This window comes from Abramis brama (genome assembly GCF_963993115.1).
Source record: "Abramis brama genome assembly, chromosome: 1".
In the NCBI taxonomy this organism is placed as follows: Eukaryota; Metazoa; Chordata; class Actinopteri; order Cypriniformes; family Leuciscidae; genus Abramis; species Abramis brama.
In genome coordinates this window covers 31722150-31748512 of record NC_139963.1, presented here as the reverse complement: position 1 = coordinate 31748512, position 26363 = coordinate 31722150, and the positions used below count along the sequence as shown (strand labels likewise).

Here is a 26363-nt window from a genome sequence, read left to right as displayed (position 1 = left end):
TCACGTGGTGTGCTGGCGGAATGAAAGTCTTTGTTTGAAGCTGGCTTTGCAGAAGAAACGTGGCTCGAAATCTTGTCGCAAAACTTAACTTAGAACCGAGACTCACAACGGAAAATAAAGGACAACTTAGAAAAGAAAAGAAAACTTAGACGAGAGTAGTAAGATGGCTTGAATAAAGCTGTTGAACCCGTTCTTCTGATCTTAATTTGGGTTCTTTGTCTCTGCGTTTACATGGTTACTGGTCTGGTTTAGATCTTCATCTCCCGCTGCATTTTTGGTTCTGCACCACACTTCTTGAGAGTGATAGCAGAGAGTTTCTTGAGAGCGAACACAAAGATAGAGCAGCACAGAGAGAGAGAGAGCTTTGTTTCGTGTCTAAGATTTTAAACTCAAAGTTTGTCCCCCCTCCTGAAGAGATCGGACCAATTAGACACTGGCTTTGTTTGTCTCATCGTAAATCATGCATTATCTGGGATCTCCTTACTTTCCAAGCTCTAGCAGAGAGTACAGAGGCCACAGTTTAGACATCATTACTATTATAGGAATACGAAACATTTTACACAGATTTCAATCAAGCCATCTTTTGAATCACGAGCATACGATCCTACTGATATGAAACACAACACACTTTCATTCAAACATCTAACAGTTATAACCATTAAATGACTTACATGGGATATAACCAAGTGTAGACACATATACACATATACTAGGTTGTAGACAACAAAGAATTATGTACGATAGTCTGATTATAGGTCAGTCAAGAATTGTTCTGGGATGAGTTTTATGCATTTTGATATGTACAGTCTTTTTGGTGTGTAAAGTTTATGGGGTTTAGACATTCCAATCTGAGGTCATGGATAGTTCCTGCTGACGTCTGTTTTGTTCATCTCCTTGGTCCTTAAGAAAGACGGGGTCTGTTAGTCGCAGGGGTCATGTGACCTCTTGTTAGGGCCCTGAGCAGTACCATCTTCTGAACCGATCCGTCTTGCAAAACTATCAAACGTTGACAACGTTCTTCCTTAAAGTTAACCAATAAAAGTCTTTGGTTAGCAGACTTTCTGGAGACTGTGAATGATTCATGGCTCTGGGTTGGGTAATTTGAATCTGGAATGTGAGGACTCTTGTGTGAGACCTTGGTCTCTGTCTTTCTCTTAACCAATCAGTATTTTGGCAACAAAGCTAGCATTGACCAGTTATGTCGTTAGTGCTGGGGGCTCTTTTAATTAGTCAGACCGGTGATGCCGGACCCGATGGCAAGATTGATGACGATCATGAGACGTTCTGAACAAATCTCCCCCCCCCCTTCATTTGCGAGAAGCAGAGAGTTTGCATTAATTTTCTGGAAGAAGATTAGTTTGTGGTTGGTTCCTTCTCATTGTCGTTACACACTTCAGTGATTTTCAGGTCTACAGGAGGATTTTTATTCTTGTTCAAACTTGTATGTCAGCTTACCGAGATCCTTGCAAAGTACAAAATGTACTGTTAGTAATGTTATTAAAGTGATAGTTGTGAAATTAAAATAATTTCCTCAGCCTTGTGACATTTCAAACCTGTTTGACTTTCTGTCTGTGGAACCCAAAAGCAGATCTCAGGCATAATGCAACCCCTGTCACCGTAAATCATTCATGAAACCATTCTTATAATTCAATTCAATACAACAATTTATGTAAAAATGGATAAATATTCTGTTAAGCTCCAAAAATGCCCCAGAAAAGATCCTAAAAATAATCAAATGAGTCCTCAACTCATGTGTTATTATGGGTTGTGTTGTAAGTCTTCTGAAGCCATATTTTTGTCTAAAAAGACTAAACTTGAAGTTATAATTCAGAGTTCAAATGTCTTATATTCAAATGCAAATGATTAAGGTATAAGAAAAAATGCATAGCATTATTAGCGCCAAACCTGTGATATTATTTTACATGTAAAAATAACATGAATGAGATTTGAGAGCATGACGGAATATTTTCAGAGAATAACTGATTAAAAAACACAAGTACACAGTCAAACAATACAATTTCGCGCAGAAAAGCTCATAGTAATAAAGTGCTTGCATGTGGTGCAGGTAACTTACTGTAATTCAATGTTGCCTCTGAAATGTTCAGATTATTTTAGAAATGTATAGGCCTTGGTTGTTCTGGGGAAACAAAATAACAAAGCTGATTATATCCATTCACAACATAATATTTATTGCGCAGTAAAGGGCTTTAAAAGGGTATTTTTTTTAGAGAATGAGGGCACCTGTAGGCCTAGTAAACAAAAACAGACCAAACTATATTTACCACTTGTGTTATTCATAAACGCCAATGACGACAGCAGGAATCAGCTGAATTAGTTATATCAGCAATTTGAAGACACAGTAGTACACAATATGTTGAATTGAATGACTAAAAAAATCTAAGACAATAAGTAAATGATTTCCATTTGTGGCATAAAGTTCATTATATTAGCAATGCGGCTAAAACCTTCATACCACATACTGTGCAATAAACGAGTGGTAAATAAAGACGTAATAATGTATAATACACTTAGTTTGTATGTGTTTGAATATATAGTGAGTAGACTGTATTTATTTGGCGAGTTTACAAACCTTGTAACGGAGAGCCGAACAAATGGCGGAAGCTTTGATGAGGGTAGCCATTACTTTCATAGATATAATAAAGGCTATGTCTCGTCCGCGCTGCTGGCCAATGGAGGTCTTGATGAGGGGAGCCGTTACTTTCAAATCCGATGATGGTCAGCTGAGCCAACGCGACCTCACTCGTACGAATTTGTCATAGACTGTAAAAAATAGGAATTTGTACGATTTGTCTAAACCCACGTGATGGCTGAGCTTTGTTGCACGCGAGCAGTGCGAGGATCACTGCAGCGATGACAGCAGAGGAATTGCAGCAGTTTTGTGACAGAATAAAACTGTTCTCCTCCTGCTTCTTCTTATTCATATTATTATTATTATTATTTATTGTTGTTGTTGTTTAAGGTTTAAATTAATCAATAAAATATTCTAAATAAATGTAAGCATATGTATACTGAATCAAACTTAAATATAAACACTGGATCCATTAATACTAACACTTTCTTTTCTCTTCTCTTCTACTTTATATCTGTTTAAAAAAATAAAATAAAAAATAAACGTATACTTCCTCAGACTAAACTGGGAAGGGTCACAGCACTTAGTCTACATATTGTTGTCCTATTGTTAGTTTAACTACTTCTGCTCTCCTCATTTGTAAGTCACTTTGGATAAAAGCGTCTGCTAAATGATTAAATGTACACTCTTAAAACGGATGTGTTAAAAACAACACAACCTGTGTTATATCTTAACACACCTGTGTGCCTAGTTAAGGACAACACATTTTGTGCTACTTTTAACTCAACCAGTGTGTTATTGTTCTTAACACAGTGAGTGTGTTAAAATATTTAACACACTAATGTGTCATAAATCACACAATTTGTGTCATAGATGTGCTATTTGTGACCAATTAAAACACTCTTAAAATGGATGTGTTAAAACAACACAACCTGTGTTATATCTTAACACACCTGTGTGTCTAGTTAAGGACAACACATTTTGTGTTACTTTTAACTCAATCAGTGTGTTATTGTTCTTAACACAGACGTGTGTTAAAACCTTTTACACACTAATGTGTTATAGTTACACAACTTGTGTCAGATATGTGTCACATGTGACTGTAGTCGGTGTGTATTTGCCAGAGTTATTTCCTGTGTTTTTACAACTGAGTGTTTGGACGAACACTGAAACGTATTGTTAACTTGTTTTTATGTAGTCCAGTGACGTTTAATAAAGAGTTTGTTTGAACATTTGGATGGTTTAGACATCATGAATCTACATAGACAAGCTCTTATTGAGAATTAACTGAGTTTTAGATGTTGATGTTTCATTGAATGTTTTATTTGAAGTCACCAGAATCGTGATTAATGGCTCCTTTATTTGAGCTCTTGACCCTTTACACTTCTTTAAGTTTATCTCTGGCTACTTTAACTGTATTTTAATAAAATACATTTATTATGGCAAGAGATAATCAGATGTTACTTGATGATGTCATAATTAGCAAGTACAGCTCTGATCAAGTTTATGAGTATATGGATGGTGCACATTTAATTTACTTATGTGCTGTTATTTATAACAATCTTGTGACACTACATCATGCTATCCAGCATAATAAAAAATATTTTCTAAAAATTGTAATCTGCAGCAGAAACTAGACAAATACAGACCTCAAGAATCAGCATATGAATCTCAGCAATGGTGACAAACGAAAAGCTTCATGCCGCAATGCATGCTGGGAGTCATGGATGAGATTTGTACTATGGTGGTACCCAGCATGCATTGCGGCATGAAGCTTTTCGTTTGTCACCATTGTTGAGATTCATACGTTGATTCTTGATGTCTGTTTTATACCATAGACTGTAAAGTCCTGTACGAACTGTATTTAGAAAAAAATAGAAGCTAATTGTAATATGCTAATCCTTTTAAAGTCATCTTTTAAAATTACATTAATCTTTCAAACATTTAACTCTTGCTAAGCTTAACAATTTTACATGTTCATGGTGATAATATTATCATCTGAGCATGTTTTTCTCATGATTATTTCTGCTGTTTCAAATGTGTTATAATAAACACACATTTACAGCAATCAGAGAAAACTAATGTTAAAGAGTCAAGGGTCAAGAGCCCAAATAAAGCTGACACTAATCACGATTCTGGTGACTTTAAATGAAACATTCAATGAATCGTCAACACCAAAACCTGTTAATTCTCAATAAGAGCTTCTGTAGAGTCTGACAGAACATCTCGGTTACGTATGTAACCCTCGTTCCCTGAGTAGGGAACGGAGACGTTACGTCGGATGACGACGAATGGGGTTTCGCTCAGAAAGCCTGTCATCTTCGAGTATATAAAACGAGCCAATGGCAATGAAATGCCATGGGTCTGCGGAATTTGCATAGCGTATCTCCGCCCCACGCCGGGGGTATATAAGGAAGTACGCTGGCAACATGCAGATATGTCTTCGCTGAGGAGCCGAGACTGAACTCAGGCGTTCCCAGCGGTACAGCGGAAGTGGCAGGGAGACGTAACGTCTCCGTTCCCTACTCAGGGAACGAGGGTTACATACGTAACCAAGATGGGGTCCCCAGTCTAATCACGCCACCTCGGCTGTCTTCAAGTGCCCTGCGTAAGTCTGAGCTCCCTGTCGTGAGACTAGCACGGACGAAGGAGTCCTACTTAACACAGGAATACCAATGTACACTGGGAAGCATATCTCAGAGGAAATATGCAATTATGCCCAGCCCTAAGGGGGGGACTTGGAATACACATATGACCCAGAGGGGCTGCATATGGAGTATCACTGGGGTGTCCAGCCGCAGGTGGAATATTTCAACCCCAAAGGTGGCAAGGTGGCTTGCCGAGGGAAATACACATGCTCAGAGAGGCTTACAGTGGAATACACATGTGGGGGTCGCCCAGAGGGGGAACCATGCACATGGAGGCACCTAGTCAAGCGCGAAAGCTGCCGGTGGCATAACTCTGGCGTTGACGTCGACAGTGCTGGAGGAGACTCAGGGCTTATTAGGCTCACCTGAGGAAAATATCGCATGTATGCCGTCCGTGGAGAGGAATGGCGAGCAAGCGAAGACACCTGAGCAGAATCTAGTACCGGCTAGTTGAAGCGAGTACATGAGAAGAAACTGGCTCCACTCGGAGATTATAGAATCTCGTAAATGTGTTGGGTGTCGCCCAGCCTGCAGCTCTACAAATGTCTGTTAGCGAGGCGCCATGCGCTAAAGCCCAAGAGGATGCCAAACTCCGAGTGGAGTGGGCCGTCACACCAAGGGGGCATGGTCGACCTTGCTGCTGGTATGCCAAAGCAATGGCGTCCACTATCCAGTGGGACAACCTTTGCTTGGAGAGAGCCTTTCCCTTCAGCTTCCCACCATAACAGACAAAGAGCTGGTCTGAGGTCCTGAAACACCACGTTCTGTCTACGTAAGCACGGAGGGCGCGTACTGGACAGAGCAGTGCCAAGGCTGGGTCTGCCTCCTCCAAGGGCAGCGCTTGCAGGTTCACTACCGGATCTCAAAAGGTGGTAGTAGGAACCTTGGGCACATATACATGCCGGGGTTTCAGGATCACGTGAGAGTTAGCCGGCCCGAATTCCAGGCACGCTTCGTCAACCGAAAATGCCTGCAGGTCCCCTACCCTCTTGATGGAGGCCAATGCAACCAGGAGCGCTGTCTTAATTGACAGAAACTTAAGCTCCACTGATTGCAGAGGCTCAAAGGGAGCACTCTGCAGGGCAGTTAAAACCACTGAGAGGTCCCAAGAGGGTACGAGGGGAGGACGAGGAGGATTCAGTCTCCTCGCTCCCCTCAGGAACCTGATGATCAGGTCGTGCTTTCCCAGAGACTTACCATCGACTGCGTCGTGATGTGCGGCGATGGCGGCAACATACACTTTCAGGGTGGAGGGAGACAGCCTTTGCTCCAACCCTTCTTGCAGGAAGGAAAGCACGACACTGATTGGGCATTTCGTGGGTTCTTGATGTTTAGAAGAACACCAGTTGACGAAGAGGTTCCACTTCAACGCATAGGCATGTCTCGTGGACGATGCTCTAGCGGAAGTGATGGTAGCCACCACAGCTGGTGGTAGGGTACTCAAACCTGCCTCGTCCCGTCCAGGAGCCACACGTGGAGGTTCCAAAGATCGGGACGAGGGTGTCAAGGGGTGCCCTGTCCCTGAGAAAGGAGGTCCTTCCTCAGAGCAATTGGCCAGGGAGGTGCTGTCGCGAGGAGTACCAGTTCTGAGAACCAGGTCCGGTTGTGCCAATACGGGGCAACCAAAATGACCTGCTCCTCGTCCTCCCTGATCTTGCGCAAAGTCTGCGCAAGGAGGCTCACTGGGGGAAACGCATACTTGCGTAGGCCCCGCGGCCAGCTGTGCGCCAGTGCATCCATGCCGAGCGTGCCCTCGGTCAGGGAATAATACAGGTCGCAGTGGGACGAGTCGTGGGAAGCAAACAGGTCAACCTGTGCGTCGCCGAACTGATCCCAAATCAGCTGGACCGATTGGGGATGGAGTCTCCATTCTCCAGCGAGAGGCCGAAGCCGAGACAGCTCGTCGGCTGCCTGGTTCAGGTCTCCCGGGATATAAATGGCTCGAAGCGACCTCAGATGCTTCGGACTCCATATGAGGAGGTGGCGAGCGAGTTGCGACATACGGCGGGAGCGTAGACCACCTTGATGGTTGATGTACGCTACTGTCGCGGCATTGTCTGATCGGACTAGTACGTGCTGACCCTTGAGCAGCGCACGGAAGCGGTGCAGGGCGAGACATACAGCCAGCAACTCGAGGCAATTGACATGCCAAAGGCGCTGGGGTCCTGTCCAGGAGCCCGCGGCAGCATGTCCATTGCACATGGCGCCCCAGCCCGTGGTGGAGGCATCCGTTGATACAACAACATGCCGGAAAACTCGTTCTAAGGGCACTCCGGCCCGTAGAAAACTGAGGTTCGTCCACGGGGTGAAGGTCTGACGGCAGGCTGGAGTCACTGGGACTTGGAGCGTGCCGTGTTGCCATGTCCACCTCGGGACTCGATCGCGAAGCCAAAGCTGAAGCGGTCTCATATGAAGCAATCCGAGCGGCATTACTGCGGCTGTGGATGCCATATGCCCCAGGAGCCTCTGAAATAGTTTCAGTGGAACCGCACTCTTGTCCTCGAATTGGTGAAGACAAGTCAGCAGTGACTGCGCGCGCTCGCTCGTAAGCTGCGCGCACTTGGCGACCGAGTCGATCTCCATACCGAAAATAGAGATCCTCTGCACGGGGCAGAGTTTGCTCTTCTCCCAGTTGACCCGAAGGCCCAGACGAGCTAGGTGCCGGAGCACAAGGTCCCTGTGTTCGCAAACCTGGTCTCGAGAGTGAGCTAGAATCAGCCAGTCATCGAGATAGTTCAGGATGCGAACCCCGTGTTCCCAGAGAGAAACAAGGGCTGCCTTGACGACCTTCGTGAAGACGCGAGGAGACAGGGCTAGCCCGAATGGGAGAACCGCGTACTGGTATGCCCGCCCCTCGAAAGCAAACCGAGAAACGGTCTGTGTCGAGGTAAAATGGAGACATGGAAGTAGGCGTCCTTCAGGTCGATCGCTGCAAACCAATCCTGCGGCCGCACGCACTGGAGGATGCGTTTGGCCGTAAGCATCTTGCCGGCAGCCTGTGAAGGGAGCGGTTCAAGACGCGCAGGTCGAGGATTGGCTGTAACCCACTGGATTTCTTCGGTACAATGAAGTAAGGGCTGTAGAAGCCGGACTTCATTTCGGCTGGAGGGACAATCTCGATCGCACCCTTCGCCAGTAGGGTGTCGACCTCCGCTCTCCTGACAGGGGCATTGCCACCGACCATAGTGAAGCGGACTCCCCTGAAGCGGGGAGGAGACCGCGCGAACTGAATCGCATAGCCGAGCCTGATGGTTCTCGCGACCCAGCGGGACAGTCTGGGAAGCTCTAGCCAGGCCTCCAGAAACTGCGCCAGCGGGGTCATAGGAACCACAGACGTACCGTCGGTGGGGCAGTGAGGCGGAATGACCGGCCCAGGCGAGGGTGGCATAGCGGCCCTGTGCGGGGGCACGGTCATTAGCCGCGTCCTGCCAGAGGAGGCCAGGGGAGGACCAGCGTCCCACGGGGGCGTGCTCTGGCAGGGGTCTGGCGACAGAGGGGGATGAGAGGAGCGTGGCCCGTGGGCGGCGCGTGCTGTCATCCACAGCCTCTTGGGGCTCAGAGAAAGAGCATCAGTTCTTTTTGAATGAGATTCTCCCCCAGCCCTCCACCGGGGGAAGGAGTGGTCCTGCTACCAGCTCCTGAGAGAACTGAGTCCTAACTCTAAGCCGCCCATCTCAGGAGTGCTGCTTAACCAGGTGTTAGTCGGCTAAGGGGCAGAGACAGGCGGTGCCAGCCTCCAGCGACCTCCTCATGCTCGGGCCGGTGAAGGCTCGAGGGGAGGAGCCGCATGGAGGTAGCGTCGGTGGGAAACAGACTAAGGAGGCCACACGGACGGATGACCGTCAGTGCAGAAGCCTCAGTCCGCTTCTGGAGAGATCGAAGACTGTTGGGCGCAGTCCTCAACCACCCCGCCGACCAAGCTGCCCGTCTCAAGAGTGCTGCTTAGACTGGCGTGGCAATCTAAGGGGCGGAGACTGGCAGCGCCGCCCTCCTGTGACCTCCTCCTGCTCAGGGCCGGTGAAGGCCTGAGGGGAGGAGCCGCATGGAGGTGGCCTTGGCGGGAAGCAAACTAAGGAGACCACACGGATGGATGACCATCAGTGCAGACGGACCTGAGTCTGCTTCTGGTGGCCAAAGAGCCCAGCCTGGGACATGGGGGAGCTGAGAAAATGAATTCCCAGACCCCCTCACATCAACCTGGCTAAGCCCTTGTCTGGACCACTCTAGTGGACACCACCTGACCCAGGATCACGCAGGTACCGATGTCGCCCGAGAGCGAGGTCAGTAGTGTGCATGGGAGGCATAGCGTCCCAGCAAGGGGGCGTGGTCGAGTTTCCGCATTCTGTCAGTGTTGGCCAGGGAAGGACCAGCGTTCCACTGCGGCCGGTTCTGACAGAACTCCAGAGTCAGCACTGCCTCGAAGGCGAAGGCGACACACAGGACTGCATGCCTGTGTCACAATAGTGACAGAGAACATACAGACCAAGATCACCTCACGATCAAGGGCAGCGAAGGCGGAGGACGCCCGCGGGCCGTGAAAGTCACGTGGACTCCCGCGGCCCGGAAGCGTCCTGATGCACATCCGGGAAGCCTACAGCGCTCGGGGGGAGGATGCCACTCCAACCGATGCTTTCAGCTGCCCGGGAAAGCATGGCCATCAGCTCTGGATCTGACTCGACTAACGCTGACACTCCCGAGGGAGGCAACGCAGTCGAATCCTCATTTCCAGAGGAATCAAGCCCTCCTTATGATGCTGTGAGTGACATGACACCATCTGCTGGAGTCCCGAATGAAAACACTGGGTCCCCGAGAGGAACCAGGCACACACGGAAGCCCCACGGTTTGCGATGTGGAGGGGGGTGTGGCCCGAGGAAAGCTCGTCGGAATTATGCGACACCATTACCCTCAGATCACCCTGGCCACCAGCCAAAGTATCCCTCTCGTTTTTCTTTTTAGGAAGAGATAGATTGGGGTGTGGCAGAGGGGACTCTCACACAGAGATCATTGAGTCTCGATCTATAAACATTGCGATGGTCATGTTCCCGCAATGAAAACATGACTCATCCACGAGCGCTGCCGAGCGTGATTAAGCCCAACACGCAAAACAGCGCTCGCGACCGTTAAACAGATGAGTCACGCGCCCACATCCAGTAATACACGGGCGAACCGTCTTGAAAAAGACGTGCCGCGTGCAGCTCTTTTAGAGAGAGGACAAGCTCAGCAGTGTGCTGAAGCGCCCAGAGAAAAACACACTCACTGTCGGCAGATCACTGCACAGATCAGCAGGAGGCAATGCGATCTCGCTGGAACACGCCGTCACACAAACACACTGAAGAGCCGCTCGTCTCGTAGAGTGAAGATGATACAGAATGGCTTGCAGGAGTGAAGAAAACTCTTGGCTCCGAAGCGAAAACATATCTGCATGTTGCCAGCGTACTTCCTTATATACCCCCGGCGTGGGGCGGAGATACGCTATGCAAATTCCGCAGACCCATGGCATTTCATTGCCACTGGCTCGTTTTATATACTCGAAGACGACAGGCTTTCTAAGCGAAACCCCATTCGTCGTCATCCGACGTAACTCGGAGTGACCACGAAAGGGAAATAAAGTTAATCTGGTTATTAATAACAAGTGAAAGCAGCATTTGAAAAAGACATTGAAAAAGAGGCATGATGTGATTGGCTGCAAAAAACACCCGTTAATCTTTAAGGTTTCATGAATTAAGATTGAATTTATTTATTTGAATGTATTGTTTTATTTATTTTAGAGCATTTTATGGGATACCATATAAAATATACCTATAATATTTTTTCATAAACACAAACTCTCCTCCACCCAGTGCTATTCTATCCAGAGTTACATTTTAACACACATTGTGTGTTAAAAATATACACAGCACAACATGTGTCAAAATACCATCATCAACACATGCTGTGTGTTGTTTTTTAACACATCTCTTTTAAAAGTGTAAATGTAATAATAATAGGATAATAAAATCTTATCGTGGCCTCACAGAACCATTGGGTTCCTCAAGATGCTGGCTTTGACATCTCCAGGAATTCCAGGAAATGTTAAAATATCTTATAATAACCCTTTTATAGTATTCGAGTTCCTCTAATTTCCCCCAAAGCACTTCGAGGTCTCATGGTGATGAAAAGGTGACCCCAGAACCTCTGAACTGAATATAAAGTGCTTAAAGGATCCCATAAGTTCCAGCAAGAACCGCAAAGATTGTCAATGCTCCACCAGTAACCCTATATAGGAGAAAGAGCTTTGAGGCACTTGCATTGCATTTTTAAGTTCATTGAGTATCCGACAGGATATATGAGGCACCTTTAGTTTTTACAGTTGAATTCAGGAAGCACAGACTATAAACACTTGTTTGCTATCCTCAGTAAGAAGATCAATACTTAATCCAAAATCTAATAGGCTATAATGGAAAATTATTTGCAAATAAATTGAATATACATTTTAATGAAATATTACTGTAATTGAAATATTATTAGAAATACAAAATTATCAATCAAGTTGTTTCTCCAAGGGTCCATGTTTACTTAACTTTCATGAACATAATTAATAATTTTTTTTGGACAAGTCAAACAAAGCACATTAAAAATTGGTAAAGGTACAGAGAAGCCTGCAAAACCGTTCATAAATGCTAGAGGCAAGCAGCATCTCAACATGACATATGAAATGTAAGAAGAAGAAAAAAAGGATAGCAAACAATATATCTACAGACTGTTTTGTTCTTTTCTTTTTATGGGGACTTTATATATGTGCATTTTACCCGTGTGTTTGTGAGATAAACCCTTGATTTGATTTTTACTATTTCTATTCTATTCTATTTCTATTACTGTTTAATCAAGGCCAAGGGTGGTGTGACGAATATCAGTGGTCGACGATTGATAAGAAAAAATACAATTAAAAAAATGTTTGTTATGGAAAAACGTGAAAATAATATCACCTTATTAAATGCGAATGCATTACAGTCATTGGAGATTTTGAAAGAAGAAAAAAATGACTCGACATAATGGCGCTGGTTTTTGCACTCATGTATATCACTGTGACTGGGCTGGGGGGCACAGTGATAAAGTCCCATACAAAAACTGTTCAAATGAAACCCATGACATTTGTATAACAGATATGGAGAGCCAAATCAAAATGGATGCATTTGACATTTTCTGCATATTCGGTAGTCCTTCAGACGTGAAAGAAGATTTTTTTAAATATAGCAATTCATATTTACAAATATATGCTAATATTAACAACAACAACAAAAAAAAATCCCTAAAGGATGCAGCATTATTGTAATAGACCTATGCCTGCGTGTCGTGCATGCTGTCAAGATTTGGTATTTATTAGATTTATTTTTCTCCTTTGTTATGAGAACGTGCTAATGGTGGATTTCGTCTGGCTTAGTGGTCTGAATCTTCACTTGCCTCGAGATTCGATTTGATTACTATTCAGAAGGTAACGATTCCACAATAAAACGATCCTCGATGCATAATTTCCTCCAATTATTTGCATTAATAATAATTAGCCTACCATATTAATCACAATATAGCTTTTTTGTTATTTTATCTTTGTTATTAAAAATAAGAACAAATATGCACAAACAGTAAAACAAATGTTTCTCCATATAGTATCGATAGTATATCGACTTGAGGTTGAAAGGTATAGCCTAGGCTACATGTTGTGACCGATGACCAAAATGACCGATCGTTTCACTAGATAAGGCTCACTTCCATTTGCTTTCCAACAATAACCTTGTTATTTTATATATTTAGAATCAAAAATAATATTTACTTTGTTTAAACCACACTCTGCAAGCAGACTCACAATATAGACTGGAACTTAAACACCAGGATCTGATGAAAAGCTTTCTTGTGAGAGGTCTGTTTTTGTTATGGACTGTCACTCTGTGTATACGGGGGGTGGGGCACAGTATTTTAGTTCACAACAAAAATGTCAGAAACATCTGTAAATTAATGATCACTTCATCCATAATGTGTTTCTCTTTTTCATCATCATGTTTCACCTTAAGGCTTCACACAGAGAATCTACAAGAAAATTAAAAAGGTATTATTTTTATTTTTTCATTTTTGAAATATTTTTTATTACTGCACAACTGGCATCACAGTTCAATTAGTTATAGATCCTAAATGATACATTCTGAAATAGAACAGAAATAAATAAAGAGATCTTTAATCATTCCGCTTTTCTTACAATTGTATTATTATTATTATTATTATTATTATTATTTATTAAATAAAAAGAAATGAAGAAGGGCTTTATAATAGAGTTTGGCTCCAAATGTTCTACATCTTGTACAACAATGTTAAGGGGCAACCTCAATATGACATGATCTATGTATGAAGATGCACCTTTTTGTACAGCACTCTGCAGCACATCTCTGTTGAATTTACTGCATGTCATGACTCCTGAATATTATCGTATTGAGTGTGTGTATTTTGATGCCTCTTTCCCTATATGCCATTATTATTTTCCTGCTATACAACCTTTTCAGTTTCACTAAAACCTCCGCATCTCCATTCACATGTTTGGTTTATTTCGTAAACTTAAATTACTGTGTTTATCCAATTGATTTGTCAAATGTATTTACATTGACCAATATATATATATATATATATATATATATATATATATATATATATATATATATATATATATATATATATATATATATATATATATATCAACTTTTGGGAGTAAGTAAAACTCAAAAAAAGCCCATTCAAAAAAGAAACAAAATATGAGACACACAGTTTAGTTGGAGTAAATGAGATTGTTCTGTTGATAATCTTAGTGTCAAGTCAAGTCAAGTCAAGTGTATTTATATAGCGCTTTTCACAATACAGATTGCATCAAAGCAGCTTCACAGCATTAAACCAAAATAACACAACAAGGTTGTTTCTAGTGTAAATTTATTGATTGATAAAATTAAATTAATATCCCCAAAATATCCCCAACTGAGCAAGCCAAAGGCAACAGTGGCAAGGAACCGAAAACTCCATCAAGTGACCTAATGGCTGTTGGTATTTAAAATCCAATCTTTATATTGTATTTGCTGAACTAAATATCACAATTAAAATTAAAACTGAAATGGCTAACTGTGACTGTTTATGTAATATATTTTTAACAGACCGGATAGATTCTTCCCACAAATATGCAGGTGTTTCCTGGTGATACTGTCAAAATGAAACCTCTCTGAGCTCCTGACTGAACTGTTAGAATAACCTTATGCTTTTCTTAGATGCACACTGACATTTGATGTTTAACAGTAGTCTTTTTGATTTTGTATATTTTTGCATCAAGCATGTAATTATTACTTTGTTTAAACCATATACTCTGCAAGCAAATGTGGACTTGTACTTGAACTTTATTGTGCACTGTCACGAGTCGCTGTGTAAGTAAGTGCACAAAGACAATAGCTCAATCAAAAGTCTTTAATCCAATAATCCTAAGAATTCATATAAGAATCATGGGGGAAATTCATCCACCATCATAACCAAGACGAGACTCAACAAAGATCTGAAGAAAACAGGGAGTATACACAGGCTAAATGAATTAACTGAACAACAGGTGAATGGAATAATAATCAAGGGAACAAACTGGCACACTCATGAAACTAGGTCAATAACAGGGCAAACAGGAAAACAGAATCAAAACAGAGAATATATGTTACAGTACGCCCCCTCCAGAAAGGTGCGTCTTTGGTCAAACTGAGCGGAGGCTCCGGTGGAGGACGAGGAACAGGAAAGAGACAAACACAGTTAGGAGCAGGCAAAGCAGTCTAGAGTAGAGGGAGTAGAGGGAGCCAGAGACCAGCAGGATGGAATACCACGGCAGCGTTGAGGAAGGGAGGAGCCATGGTGGAGAAGCCCTCAGTGACACCATGCATGGTGATGACTGATTGAGATGGAGATGACAGTGCAGTTTCCAGCTACATTTTAAGGTTAAATGTATCAATCTGGTGCACTTTGAGAGTTTGAAATTAAGAGCTTCAACCGGCTTCAATCCATCAACTGTGCACATTGAACAAAGAAAAAGCATTGACTTGTACCTGGACATTAAAGAGGCCTCAAACATCTTTTTAGTTATGATTAGAGTTGGGGTACTCAAAGTCGGACCAAAGAGTATAGAAGCCCAAGAGGCGAAACTCAATAGAACGCTCCATAGCAACAGTTGCCCCCATGACGTGACGGCGCGGCCGCCATTATGGACTGAAAACTGAAGGAAAACGCTGAAAAATAATGGGAGTCAATGGCACTGAAAAACTTAACAAAACAAAAACTTAACATAACTTAATTTTTTCTGGCCGTCATATCTAAATATGAAAACAATTTAAAATACATTAATGAGGATGACCGACGTTAAATGACGTTAAATGACAGAAAATATACGTCTATGTGTTGGTTATGCATGGCCTAATTACCCTTAGGAAAATAGTAGAAGTACTATAAGACTACTATAGAAATACTATAGCGGCTCTAGGATATTGAGGTATTACAGAACATAACAGAACATAACATACTTCTGTGATGTTCTGTAATACCTCTATAATATTTTAAAGCTGCTATAGTATTTATATAGTAGTCTTATCGTACTTCTGTAGTATGTCCCAAATTACTATAGTATTCCTATAAGATTACTATAATATTTTGTCCCAAAATACTATAAGATTCCTATAGTACTTTTTAGTAAGAGTAGGCTATGTCCCCCACTGAATCGGCTTCATTAGCCTACCACTTACGGTTTGCAAAGATACAATTATAAAATTATTGCAAAACTTTAATCTATCAATATTTATGTTCTATTATGCATTTTCCTTGTTATATGAATAACAGAAATTCATGAAATAATATAGGCTATAGGCAGACACACAGTAATTAGATATAAGTAATAAGATATTTATTCAAATGTTGATTTTGAAATTAGTGAACATCACCATATATATGATTTGGAAAAATAAATAAATAAAATTATAAATGAACATTTCTTAATATTTTACATAGAATATCACAAAAATATGAACAACTTGTTTTTTCAACATCTTCAGTGAAAGTGCACACAGTGAACGTTTCAGTGGCAAGAACAAAAACAATCTGTGAATGTCCTATTACAGCACTGTAAAAAAAAAAAAGTTGACTTAACTTAAAATTTCGAGGCAACTTGCTGCATGGCTTTTTTGAGTTTACTCAACTTTTAAATCAAGTAGTTCACTTAACTCAATTCACTAAGTAAAGTCACATTTCTCCCAACTTAAGATCTTTTGTTCAGCTGATTCAGTTTTTGTAGTTAAAAAAAATTAGAAAATTATAAAATTTCAACTTTTAATGTTATTTTCACATTACTTAATAAAGTATGTTCGGTTGACTACATTTTTTTTAAATCAACATTATTACAAGGTTAAAAAATAAAGCTAAAACTACAGGCTTGATATTTTGGTCCAGGTTTTATTTTACATCAGCAGCAACACATTGGTGTGGAAATGGAAACAATGTTTAACACTTAAGCCATACTCATTATCATTAAAAAAGTAAAGAGTACATTAACACATTTAAAGAGTACATTAAATGTACACGAGTTTAAAGAGTACATTAACACATTCAGTAGTTCTCACATTCAAATGGTCTTAAATACTTTAAAAGTTCTATCTTTTAAATGTTTAACATTTTAAATTGTTAACACTGAAAATGTTACAAAATGAGCAGATTTATAAGTGCAAGTTAACGTTTGTGTTGAAAGTGCTGAAACAGTTGCACAATGTTTATCACAGCCTCAAGTTGATCCAAACAGCTCACAAATGCAACGTCACAGTTATAGCTTAGTTTTTAGGGACTGTATCCTAGCAGAGCAATGAGTGGCCATCTTCATGAACACCTTCTCAAAATGTATTTCAGTTGCTTTGGGTACTCAAAATCCAAGGCAAACAAAAGGCCAAACAGGTATGCAAGTGCATCATCTTCAATCACCACAAGGATTCCCACCTTCATCCCTCTGGTCTGTCTGTCCTCTGGAGTCTTGTCCTAATAATAAAGAATAAATCAATATCACTTGACACTAACCTCAAAAACAAACAACAAAAAAAGATACATTAAGGAACCATAAAGTAATCCTATACAATGTGCTCATAAGTTTGCATCCCACTTGCAGAATCTCCAAGTAAATGCACTCAAATACGCACAAATAACAATTGTCTTGTTTTCAATTTAGTACTGCCCTGAATAAGCTATTTCACATAGAAGTATAAAAACTTAGCCTGGGAAAACCTTGACAAACTTTGAGATTTGCTCTGCAAGTCAGTCTGGCCAAGAGCCCATTCAAGCCCATTTCCAATTTTTCCAAATAGAGGCACCAATCACAAATGTTGAAGCAGGCTTTACACGATGACGATCGCTCTGATTGGTTTTAGGTCTATCCAATTGCGTCCAGAGGCATTTGAGCGACGTCCGTTGGTGACGCCCCTTTGGAAATGGGCTGTGAATGAACCTTCCCCAGACCCACTCTCAGATACAACGAAGGTTTACAATTGGCTAGCAAATATTATACTATCTGTTACTGTTCATTGATTCATTCATTGATCCAGTTGTTTGTTTGTTCATTCAGTCGTTTGCTCATTTTGTTCAATAGAAGGTTTTGGTGTCAACCAGACTAATAAAAACTATAAGATGGTATAAATCTTAGTAAATGATAATGATCTGGCCTATAATTTAAAACATGTTAACATGTTGCATACCCAATCATTGACTAAATCATGTTGTACTTGCAAAAAAATACTTTGAATCAAATCAATGAATCATCAAAACAATCTGTTTGCTGTTAACACAAAAATTCACATTCCTTTTAGTCACACATGGTCATTTGGTAAGATGTTGTATATCTGTTGAAGTAATGAAACATACTCACCAGGCATGAATCTTCACTGAGAAACATGGGAGACCTTCCAGGACAGTTGCTTTCTGAGTCACAATATTTGTGGTCTAAAAAAAAAATGGGTACAAAAAACAACAACAAATTTCGTTAATGCACAGTTATTAATTTAAATTTGTTATGAGTTTGCATGTATGTTTGAAGTCATAGAGCCTCTGCTAATGAGCCACCTAATCAGATGTCAGATGTGCTGAATAGGAAATCAGTATTGTATGCAGTATTCTAAGTTCAGGACCAAAATCAGTCTAATCAGCCAGTGTAAACTTGGTATACATTGTCATATTCCTTCAAAAATATCTTCAGAAAGTGTTCTTTATATAATAGCAAACAGCTCTGATAAATTTGTTTTTAAAACTATCTTTGACACATGATGTTTATCAGCAAGTTACCTGCTGAACAAGCTTTTTGAGATGATCTTCCATTTCTGTTCCAAATGCCCCCTTTCTTGCTCTGCGTAGCTCGAGGAGTTGCGTAGTGTGCTGGTGTGTTGATGCTCTGAATGTCTCGTGGAGGTCCACAATAACTGGTGATAGAAATAAAACAGGTCTTGGTTGTAACATTGTTTAACTGGCTTCACATGGCTTACAACAGACATTTACAAGCAACACAACAATAACCTGTATTAAAGATAATCTACAGCCAATTAATTTAATTTCAGTCTTCTTTATTTTACCTCATTTGGAAGAAATGGGGCAGGCCATCGTTCAAGCACTTCAGATACCATTGGCACTACTTCCACAATTGTCAGAGGGAGAAAGTCAAGCTCATTTTCTGATTGATGAACACTATATTTGTGGTTTTCTTCTTCATTTCCTCAACCAAGATGAGCCATTCCTTTTCCAGAGAATAATCAGACTGGCCTTTAGGGATGATCCTGTCATCTCCTCCTCTTTTCCTGTTGAAAAAAAGTTACATATTGCACCTTTAAATACATGCACACACATCCATGAGCTTGACTGAAATGTATTTTGCAATCCACAAACAACAGCATTTCAACTTGTGTCTGTGAAATTCAGAATTAAATAAATGTGCAGAGATTTGGACAAACATTAGCATGTTTGTGAATAGAAATATTCTATTTTGTATAAATGTATCACAATTTATGGTACTTTGAATTAGATCAAATTCATTGAAGACACAAGTTGAAATCAATGCATGTTTGTGGATTGCAAAATACATTTGCAAATTCGATCAAATTTATAGATTTTTCTGCATGTATTTGTTAATAATATCAAATCTAAATCAACTCCATAAAATTATACTTACTTTAAATTAGACGTTTGCAGTCTTGTGGACTCCGTCGAGTAAAGTTAAGTTAGTCTGGAAACACGTGAGAAAGCCGGAAGGGCACAGATAAAAAGCTCAGTCTGAAACATGAAATTCAAATATTAGACCACTGTAAAGGGTGTGTGAGTTTAAATTTAAGATGAAGAGTCGACTTCAAAATATGTCTTTGGTGTATTGCACAAATGAAATGTTACATAGTGCATTATAACGTCAAAGCTAGTTTAAAATAATAAGTGGCGATTTCGAACTTGTTCCTAACTTACTACGATTACACAGGTTATATTCTAAACAGTTTACATGCTGAATACTTAAGTTAGGAGACTTAACGTTAGTTAAGCTTGCTCGTGAAAAAAATGAATAGCCGTAACCAGGGCTCTGCGGTCAAGATGATACATGTACTTTTACAAACGACTTCAATATAAATACATACTTACAGAAAATGATGGCTTTCGCGTTGTAAATAAGCTGAAGAAAGAAGAAACACGTTGGCTGTGAGTAGGTCCGTTACGGTCTCGCACGCAGATGCTTAAAATGGCTCCTTCGTCAAGTCTGTTCGTTGTTGGCGCGCTTCATTGCACATGCGCCAACTTCGTGGTCGTTACAATGCGCATGCTCCAACCTCCAACCCAACTTGCATGCTTGTTAACTTGCATTTACAAATCGATTTTACAATTAATACTAAGTTAGTCCAACAATTGTTGAAACAACGTCTTTTCACTGGTTAAGCCAACTTTTTTGCATTTAATTGTCCAGTTAACTTAAATATAATAATTAGTCTAACTTTTTGTGAGTTGGATTTTTTACAGTGAGGCGGAAAGGTACAAAAAAGATGTGCAATCTAGCAAGTGCACACATGAACTATAAACACCTACTAAAATGGATTTTGCCATTGACTGGCGCTAACGATTGCAGCAGCTTTCATTCCATAATGGCGGACGCGCCTCCGCAGCGCCATCTACAGACTGTTACCCATAACACAACAGAGTTTCGCCTCTTGGGCTTCTATACTCTTTGGTCGGACTCGGACTCGAGTCCAATTTTGAATGAACTCGGACTTGTCACGCACTCGGGTGAATTTGTACTCGGACTTGTCAAGGACTCGGACATTTTAGACTCGGAAAATTTGCCGAGTACAGTCGAGTCCGGGCACTGTAGGACACAATATTTTATTATTCAAAAACGAAACAAAGCTAACATTAGAGTTGTTTCAGCGTTGAGCATTGTAGCCAATCACAGACATGTATATTACGCGCATGAATGCAGTGGCAAATCAGAGGCGTTTTAGTCACCATGCGGAGAATTCACTCAAAATGTTCAAATTCAGCGCGAGCTTTATCCTTTCGCAAAAATCTCCTTATAAACAACAAAGTCTAGACGCGATGTAAATAAGAGATTCACTGCAGTGCGGACAACTTCAGTGTTTATGATGAGAGTTTCAGTCAGAGTGGCCTAAGTGATGGCTTAAAGGGAGCGCTATTGACGATCTAAATAATAGTTTTGTTTTTCATGCTTCTAGAGGACCAGTGGTTACATTCACACTGTAAAGTTTGAGGAGTGATAACAACATTTAAATGTGCTAGTGAACCCGCTAAATTATAGTCCTGTGAGTCATGAAATTGCGATGATTTGACATAGTAACCATAGCAACATGAGAACGTGATAACCATTGCAACATTTTGGGGTCTAATAATGTTATGATTTTTGTTACATTATACTTTAGTAATAAGTTTACATACACCTTGCAGAACCTCTAAAATGTTATTTTATTTATTTTTTAATAATACGGATCATAAAAACGTTTTTGTTTTTTTTATACTGCCCTGAAAAAGCTTTTTCACATTACAGATGTTTAAGTAGCCTAGGCTCCCAGCCAACATTTGTATGTGGGGCCCATATGGGTATGAAATGGGCTGAAAAATGGGCCCCATGTAGGATTGTCCACGGGTTCCATAATGGCCCCATGTTAATTGCCCAGATGGATTTCATGTAGGATTGCACTTGGTACTAGGTGGGACCCAAGTGGGCAAAATGCACGAGACCCATCTCTGTCCCAGCTTTAACCCAGTACACATTTGTATATGGGGCCCATGTGGGTTTGAAATGGGCTGAAAAATGGGCTCTGTATGGGATTGTCCGCGGGTTCCATAATGGCCCCATGTTAATTGCCCAGATGGATTTCATGTAGGATTGCACTTGGTACTAGGTGGGACCCAAGTGGGCAAAATGCACAAGACCCATCTCTGTCCCAGCTTTAACCCAGTACACATTTGTATATGGGGCCCATGTGGGTTTGAAATGGGCTGAAAAATGGGCTCTGTATGGGATTGTCCGCGGGTTCCATAATGGCCCCATGTTAATTGCCCATATAGATTTCATGTAGGATTGCACTTGGTACTAGGTGGGGCCCAAGTGGGCAAAATGCACAAGACCCATCTCAGTCCCAGCTTAACCCCGCCGACATTTGTATATGGGGCCCATGTGGGTTTGAAATAGGCTGAAAAATGGGCTCTGTATGGGATTGTCCGCGGGTTCCATAATGGCCCCATACCAACTGCCCACATGGATTTCATATAGGATGGCACTTGGTACTAGGTGGGACCCAAGTGGGCAAAATGCACAAGACCCATCTCTGTCCCAGCTTTAACCCAGTAGACATTTGTATATGGGGCCCACGTGGGTTTGAAATAGGCTGAAAAATGGGCTCTGTATGGGATTGTCCGCGGGTTCCATAATGGCCCCATGTTAATTGCCCAGATAGATTTCATATAGGATGGCACTTGGTACTAGGTGGGACCCAAGTGGGCAAAATGGACAAGACCCATCTCTGTCCCAGCTTTAACCCAGTACACATTTGTATATGGGGCCCATGTGGGTTTGAAATGGGCTGAAAAATGGGCTCTGTATGGGATTGTCCGCGGGTTCCATAATGGCCCCATGTTAATTGCCCATATAGATTTCATGTAGGATTGCACTTGGTACTAGGTGGGGCCCAAGTGGGCAAAATGCACAAGACCCATCTCAGTCCCAGCTTAACCCCGCCGACATTTGTATATGGGGCCCATGTGGGTTTGAAATAGGCTGAAAAATGGGCTCTGTATGGGATTGTCCGCGGGTTCCATAATGGCCCCATACCAACTGCCCACATGGATTTCATATAGGATGGCACTTGGTACTAGGTGGGACCCAAGTGGGCAAAATGCACAAGACCCATCTCTGTCCCAGCTTTAACCCAGTAGACATTTGTATATGGGGCCCATGTGGGTTTGAAATGGGCTGAAAAATGGGCTCTGTATGGGATTGTCCGCGGGTTCCATAATGGCCCCATGTTAATTGCCCAGATAGATTTCATATAGGATGGCACTTGGTACTAGGTGGGACCCAAGTGGGCAAAATGGACAAGACCCATCTCTGTCCCAGCTTTAACCCAGTAGACATTTGTATATGGGGCCCATGTGGGTTTGAAATGGGCTGAAAAATGGGCTCTGTATGGGATTGTCCGCGGGTTCCATAATGGCCCCATGTTAATTGCCCAGATAGATTTCATATAGGATGGCACTTGGTACTAGGTAGGACCCAAGTGGGCAAAATGCACAAGACCCATCTCTGTCCCAGCTTTAACCCAGTACACATTTGTATATGGGGCCCATGTGGGTTTGAAATGGGCTGAAAAATGGGCTCTGTATGGGATTGTCCGCGGGTTCCATAATGGCCCCATGTTAATTGCCCATATAGATTTCATGTAGGATTGCACTTGGTACTAGGTGGGGCCCAAGTGGGCAAAATGCACAAGACCCATCTCAGTCCCAGCTTAACCCCGCCGACATTTGTATATGGGGCCCATGTGGGTTTGAAATAGGCTGAAAAATGGGCTCTGTATGGGATTGTCCGCGGGTTCCATAATGGCCCCATACCAACTGCCCACATGGATTTCATATAGGATGGCACTTGGTACTAGGTGGGACCCAAGTGGGCAAAATGCACAAGACCCATCTCTGTCCCAGCTTTAACCCAGTAGACATTTGTATATGGGGCCCATGTGGGTTTGAAATGGGCTGAAAAATGGGCTCTGTATGGGATTGTCCGCGGGTTCCATAATGGCCCCATGTTAATTGCCCAGATAGATTTCATATAGGATGGCACTTGGTACTAGGTGGGACCCAAGTGGGCAAAATGGACAAGACCCATCTCTGTCCCAGCTTTAACCCAGTAGACATTTGTATATGGGGCCCATGTGGGTTTGAAATGGGCTGAAAAATGGGCTCTGTATGGGATTGTCCGCGGGTTCCATAATGGCCCCATGTTAATTGCCCAGATAGATTTCATATAGGATGGCACTTGGTACTAGGTAGGACCCAAGTGGGCAAAATGCACAAGACCCATCTCTGTCCCAGCTTTAACCCAGTACACATTTGTATATGGGGCCCATGTGGGTTTGAAATGGGCTGAAAAAATGGGCTCTGTATGGGATTGTCCGCGGGTTCCATAATGGCCCCATGTTAATTGCCCAGATAGATTTCATGTAGGATTGCACTTGGTACTAGGTGGGGCCCAAGTGGGCAAAATGCACAAGACCCATCTCTGTCCCAGCTTAACCCCATCGACATTTGTATATGGGGCCCATGTGGGTTTCGAAATAGGCTGAAAAATGGGCTCTGTATGGGATTGTCTGCGGGTTCCATAATGGCCCCATACCAACTGCCCACATGGATTTCATATAGGATGGCACTTACAAAAAGGTGGGCCCCAACTGGGCTACATGCACAAGACCTTTCTTGGTCCCAGCTTTAGTTTTTTTGTAGGTACTACAACGTTACTACATGGGCCGAAATATGGGCTGTAAGTGGGTTTGTCCATGGGTTCCATGTTGGCCCCAGCAACTTACTCATTTAGGTTTTATGCAGGATTTCACAGGGCTTTAGGTGGGGCCCAACTAGGAATCATATGCATGTGGCCCAACTAGGGATCATCTGGGTTCCATCTAAATGAGTAGCAACACCACACAAACAAGTTTTAAAGCATTAGAGCACACAGTGAGATTGAAATCTTTTCAAATTTAAATTTTATTGAAATTACCCATCATATTATGCTATATTCTGAAATTCCAGAGACAATATTTAAAGAAGCAGATTTATGTCAGATTAAAGAGTATCTCCTTAAAGTTCTATACCTAATTGTTAAAATACATACTTTTAACCTGTATTTGACCCAGTCTTTACTGAAAGCTTTGAACATTTGAACAGGAAATAAATTGGGGACAGTTAGAAGAAGCAGCAACTACACATGTACCAGTACAGCTTACACTGCAGACAGTCATTTGTGCATTCTGGACACTGTCCTCCATCTCTTGTCCCAGACTATTTTGAGTGTTCCCTCTCAGTTTCTTGCCAGTTGATCTGAGCAGTCTTCATAAGAGCCTCTGCAAAACAAATTTGTTTTTTTTAGAGATTAGGATTTTAGAGAAATCATGTTACTTACACATGTCACAATACCTTATGAAAAAATAACTTTTACTCAGGATAAAAAACAAAAACAGCATTAAACTTCAATTGGAATGGTCATGGTATTGGAATGTCACTGGAAGGGCATTTGGGAAATCAACAGAGAATTACTGTTTATTTATTCATTTAATTTTGTTTTAATAAAACCAGTTTATAAAGTATGAATATGCAATGTGTTTGAAAGCATCAATTCATTAATTGATACAAGTTAACCCTTAAAAAAAATTATAAACAAAAATAATAATAATAATAATAATACATTATTTGTCTCAAGTCATTTTAATATTAGGTAGTTTCTCACAATCAGATTCTCAGTCCATGATAGAATGGGCCGACAAAATGATGCATAATTAAAGTATTTTAATTATTTTTTTATTGCTAATGATTTATGATTGCTTTTAAAGTAAAAATATAAAAATATTATTCTTTGTGTCTTTGGAAAATAATTGAGGTGATCACAGGTGTGGATGATTCTTAAATTTCCAGTATGGCTCGACTTCAGAGTCACAGTTTTAATAACAAGTTAGAATTGTTAAAATGAGAATCTGATTCTTTTAGTGTTTCAGACAGAGATCATGATTCTGAACAGATAAATTAACAACATAACATGTAATTTACTAGAGGTTCTGACAAATGTTAATTTCTGCAATCGATTTAAAATGAATATGAATCTGAATAAAAAAAAAAGTTTGAATGAATGATTTAATGACTAAAATACGTGTTTCATTACTGGATGAATCAGCGTTTTTGAACGAATCTCTAGAATGAATGATTAAAGTTTCAATTGTCAAGATTCTTGCAAAAGTTGATTTACTCTATTTTGATTGCTACTGTAGACAGTGTTTATATCTGAACTATAAACTTTTATCTCAGTACTTCTGTGATCATTTGAATTAAGAGCTGATGTTGTTGTAATATTATTTAAGAATATAATAAATGACTGTTGTGTCAATCTAAAATGATCTTCCCACTCATCATTCTGTGAAGTGGTGCAGGACAACGTTGTCCAACAAGTGCTTGTTTCGGACTCTCATCTGCAAATGCCTTGTTTTGGGCATCTGGGCATTGTTTTGTTACTGCTTGATTAATATAAGCAGCACGGCAAAGCTTTGTGTACTCCTCGTCTCCTAATAAGGACCTGAAATATAGGTAAATATAAGTCTGCTTTTTAAAACAACGGAGGATGGTTAGTTTGTGACAACAGCAGGAAACTGCATATTACGTTCACATCAAAAAGATTAAATCAGATTTGAAGCTTGTGACTTATAAATGCCCATCAACCTGATGACTTAGCATTCATGTAAAAACTATGTTCAGATTCATCAATCAGAATGATTTCATTCTGATCGAAACAAAACATTTCCATGTAAATGTGGCTACTGACA

The 26363-nt window shown here is 41.3% G+C and overlaps 1 protein-coding gene and 1 gene segment (V, D, J or C); one reads left to right on the top strand and one right to left on the bottom strand.

The window, feature by feature from the left end:
- Positions 1-26363, top strand: part of LOC311092653 (Ig mu chain C region membrane-bound form-like) — a 302681-nt gene that overhangs the window by 66048 nt on the left and 210270 nt on the right.
- On the bottom strand, positions 16715-20267 carry LOC311097038 (uncharacterized protein). Its single transcript, XM_084136501.1, has 6 exons — positions 19915-20267; positions 19460-19560; positions 18867-19088; positions 18583-18716; positions 18170-18243; positions 16715-17289 (listed from the first exon to the last, which is right to left on the bottom strand). The coding sequence occupies exons 3-6, from the start codon at positions 18869-18871 to the stop codon at positions 17134-17136; spliced, it is 369 nt and encodes a 122-aa protein (XP_083992627.1). The 5' UTR covers positions 18872-19088; positions 19460-19560; positions 19915-20267; the 3' UTR covers positions 16715-17133.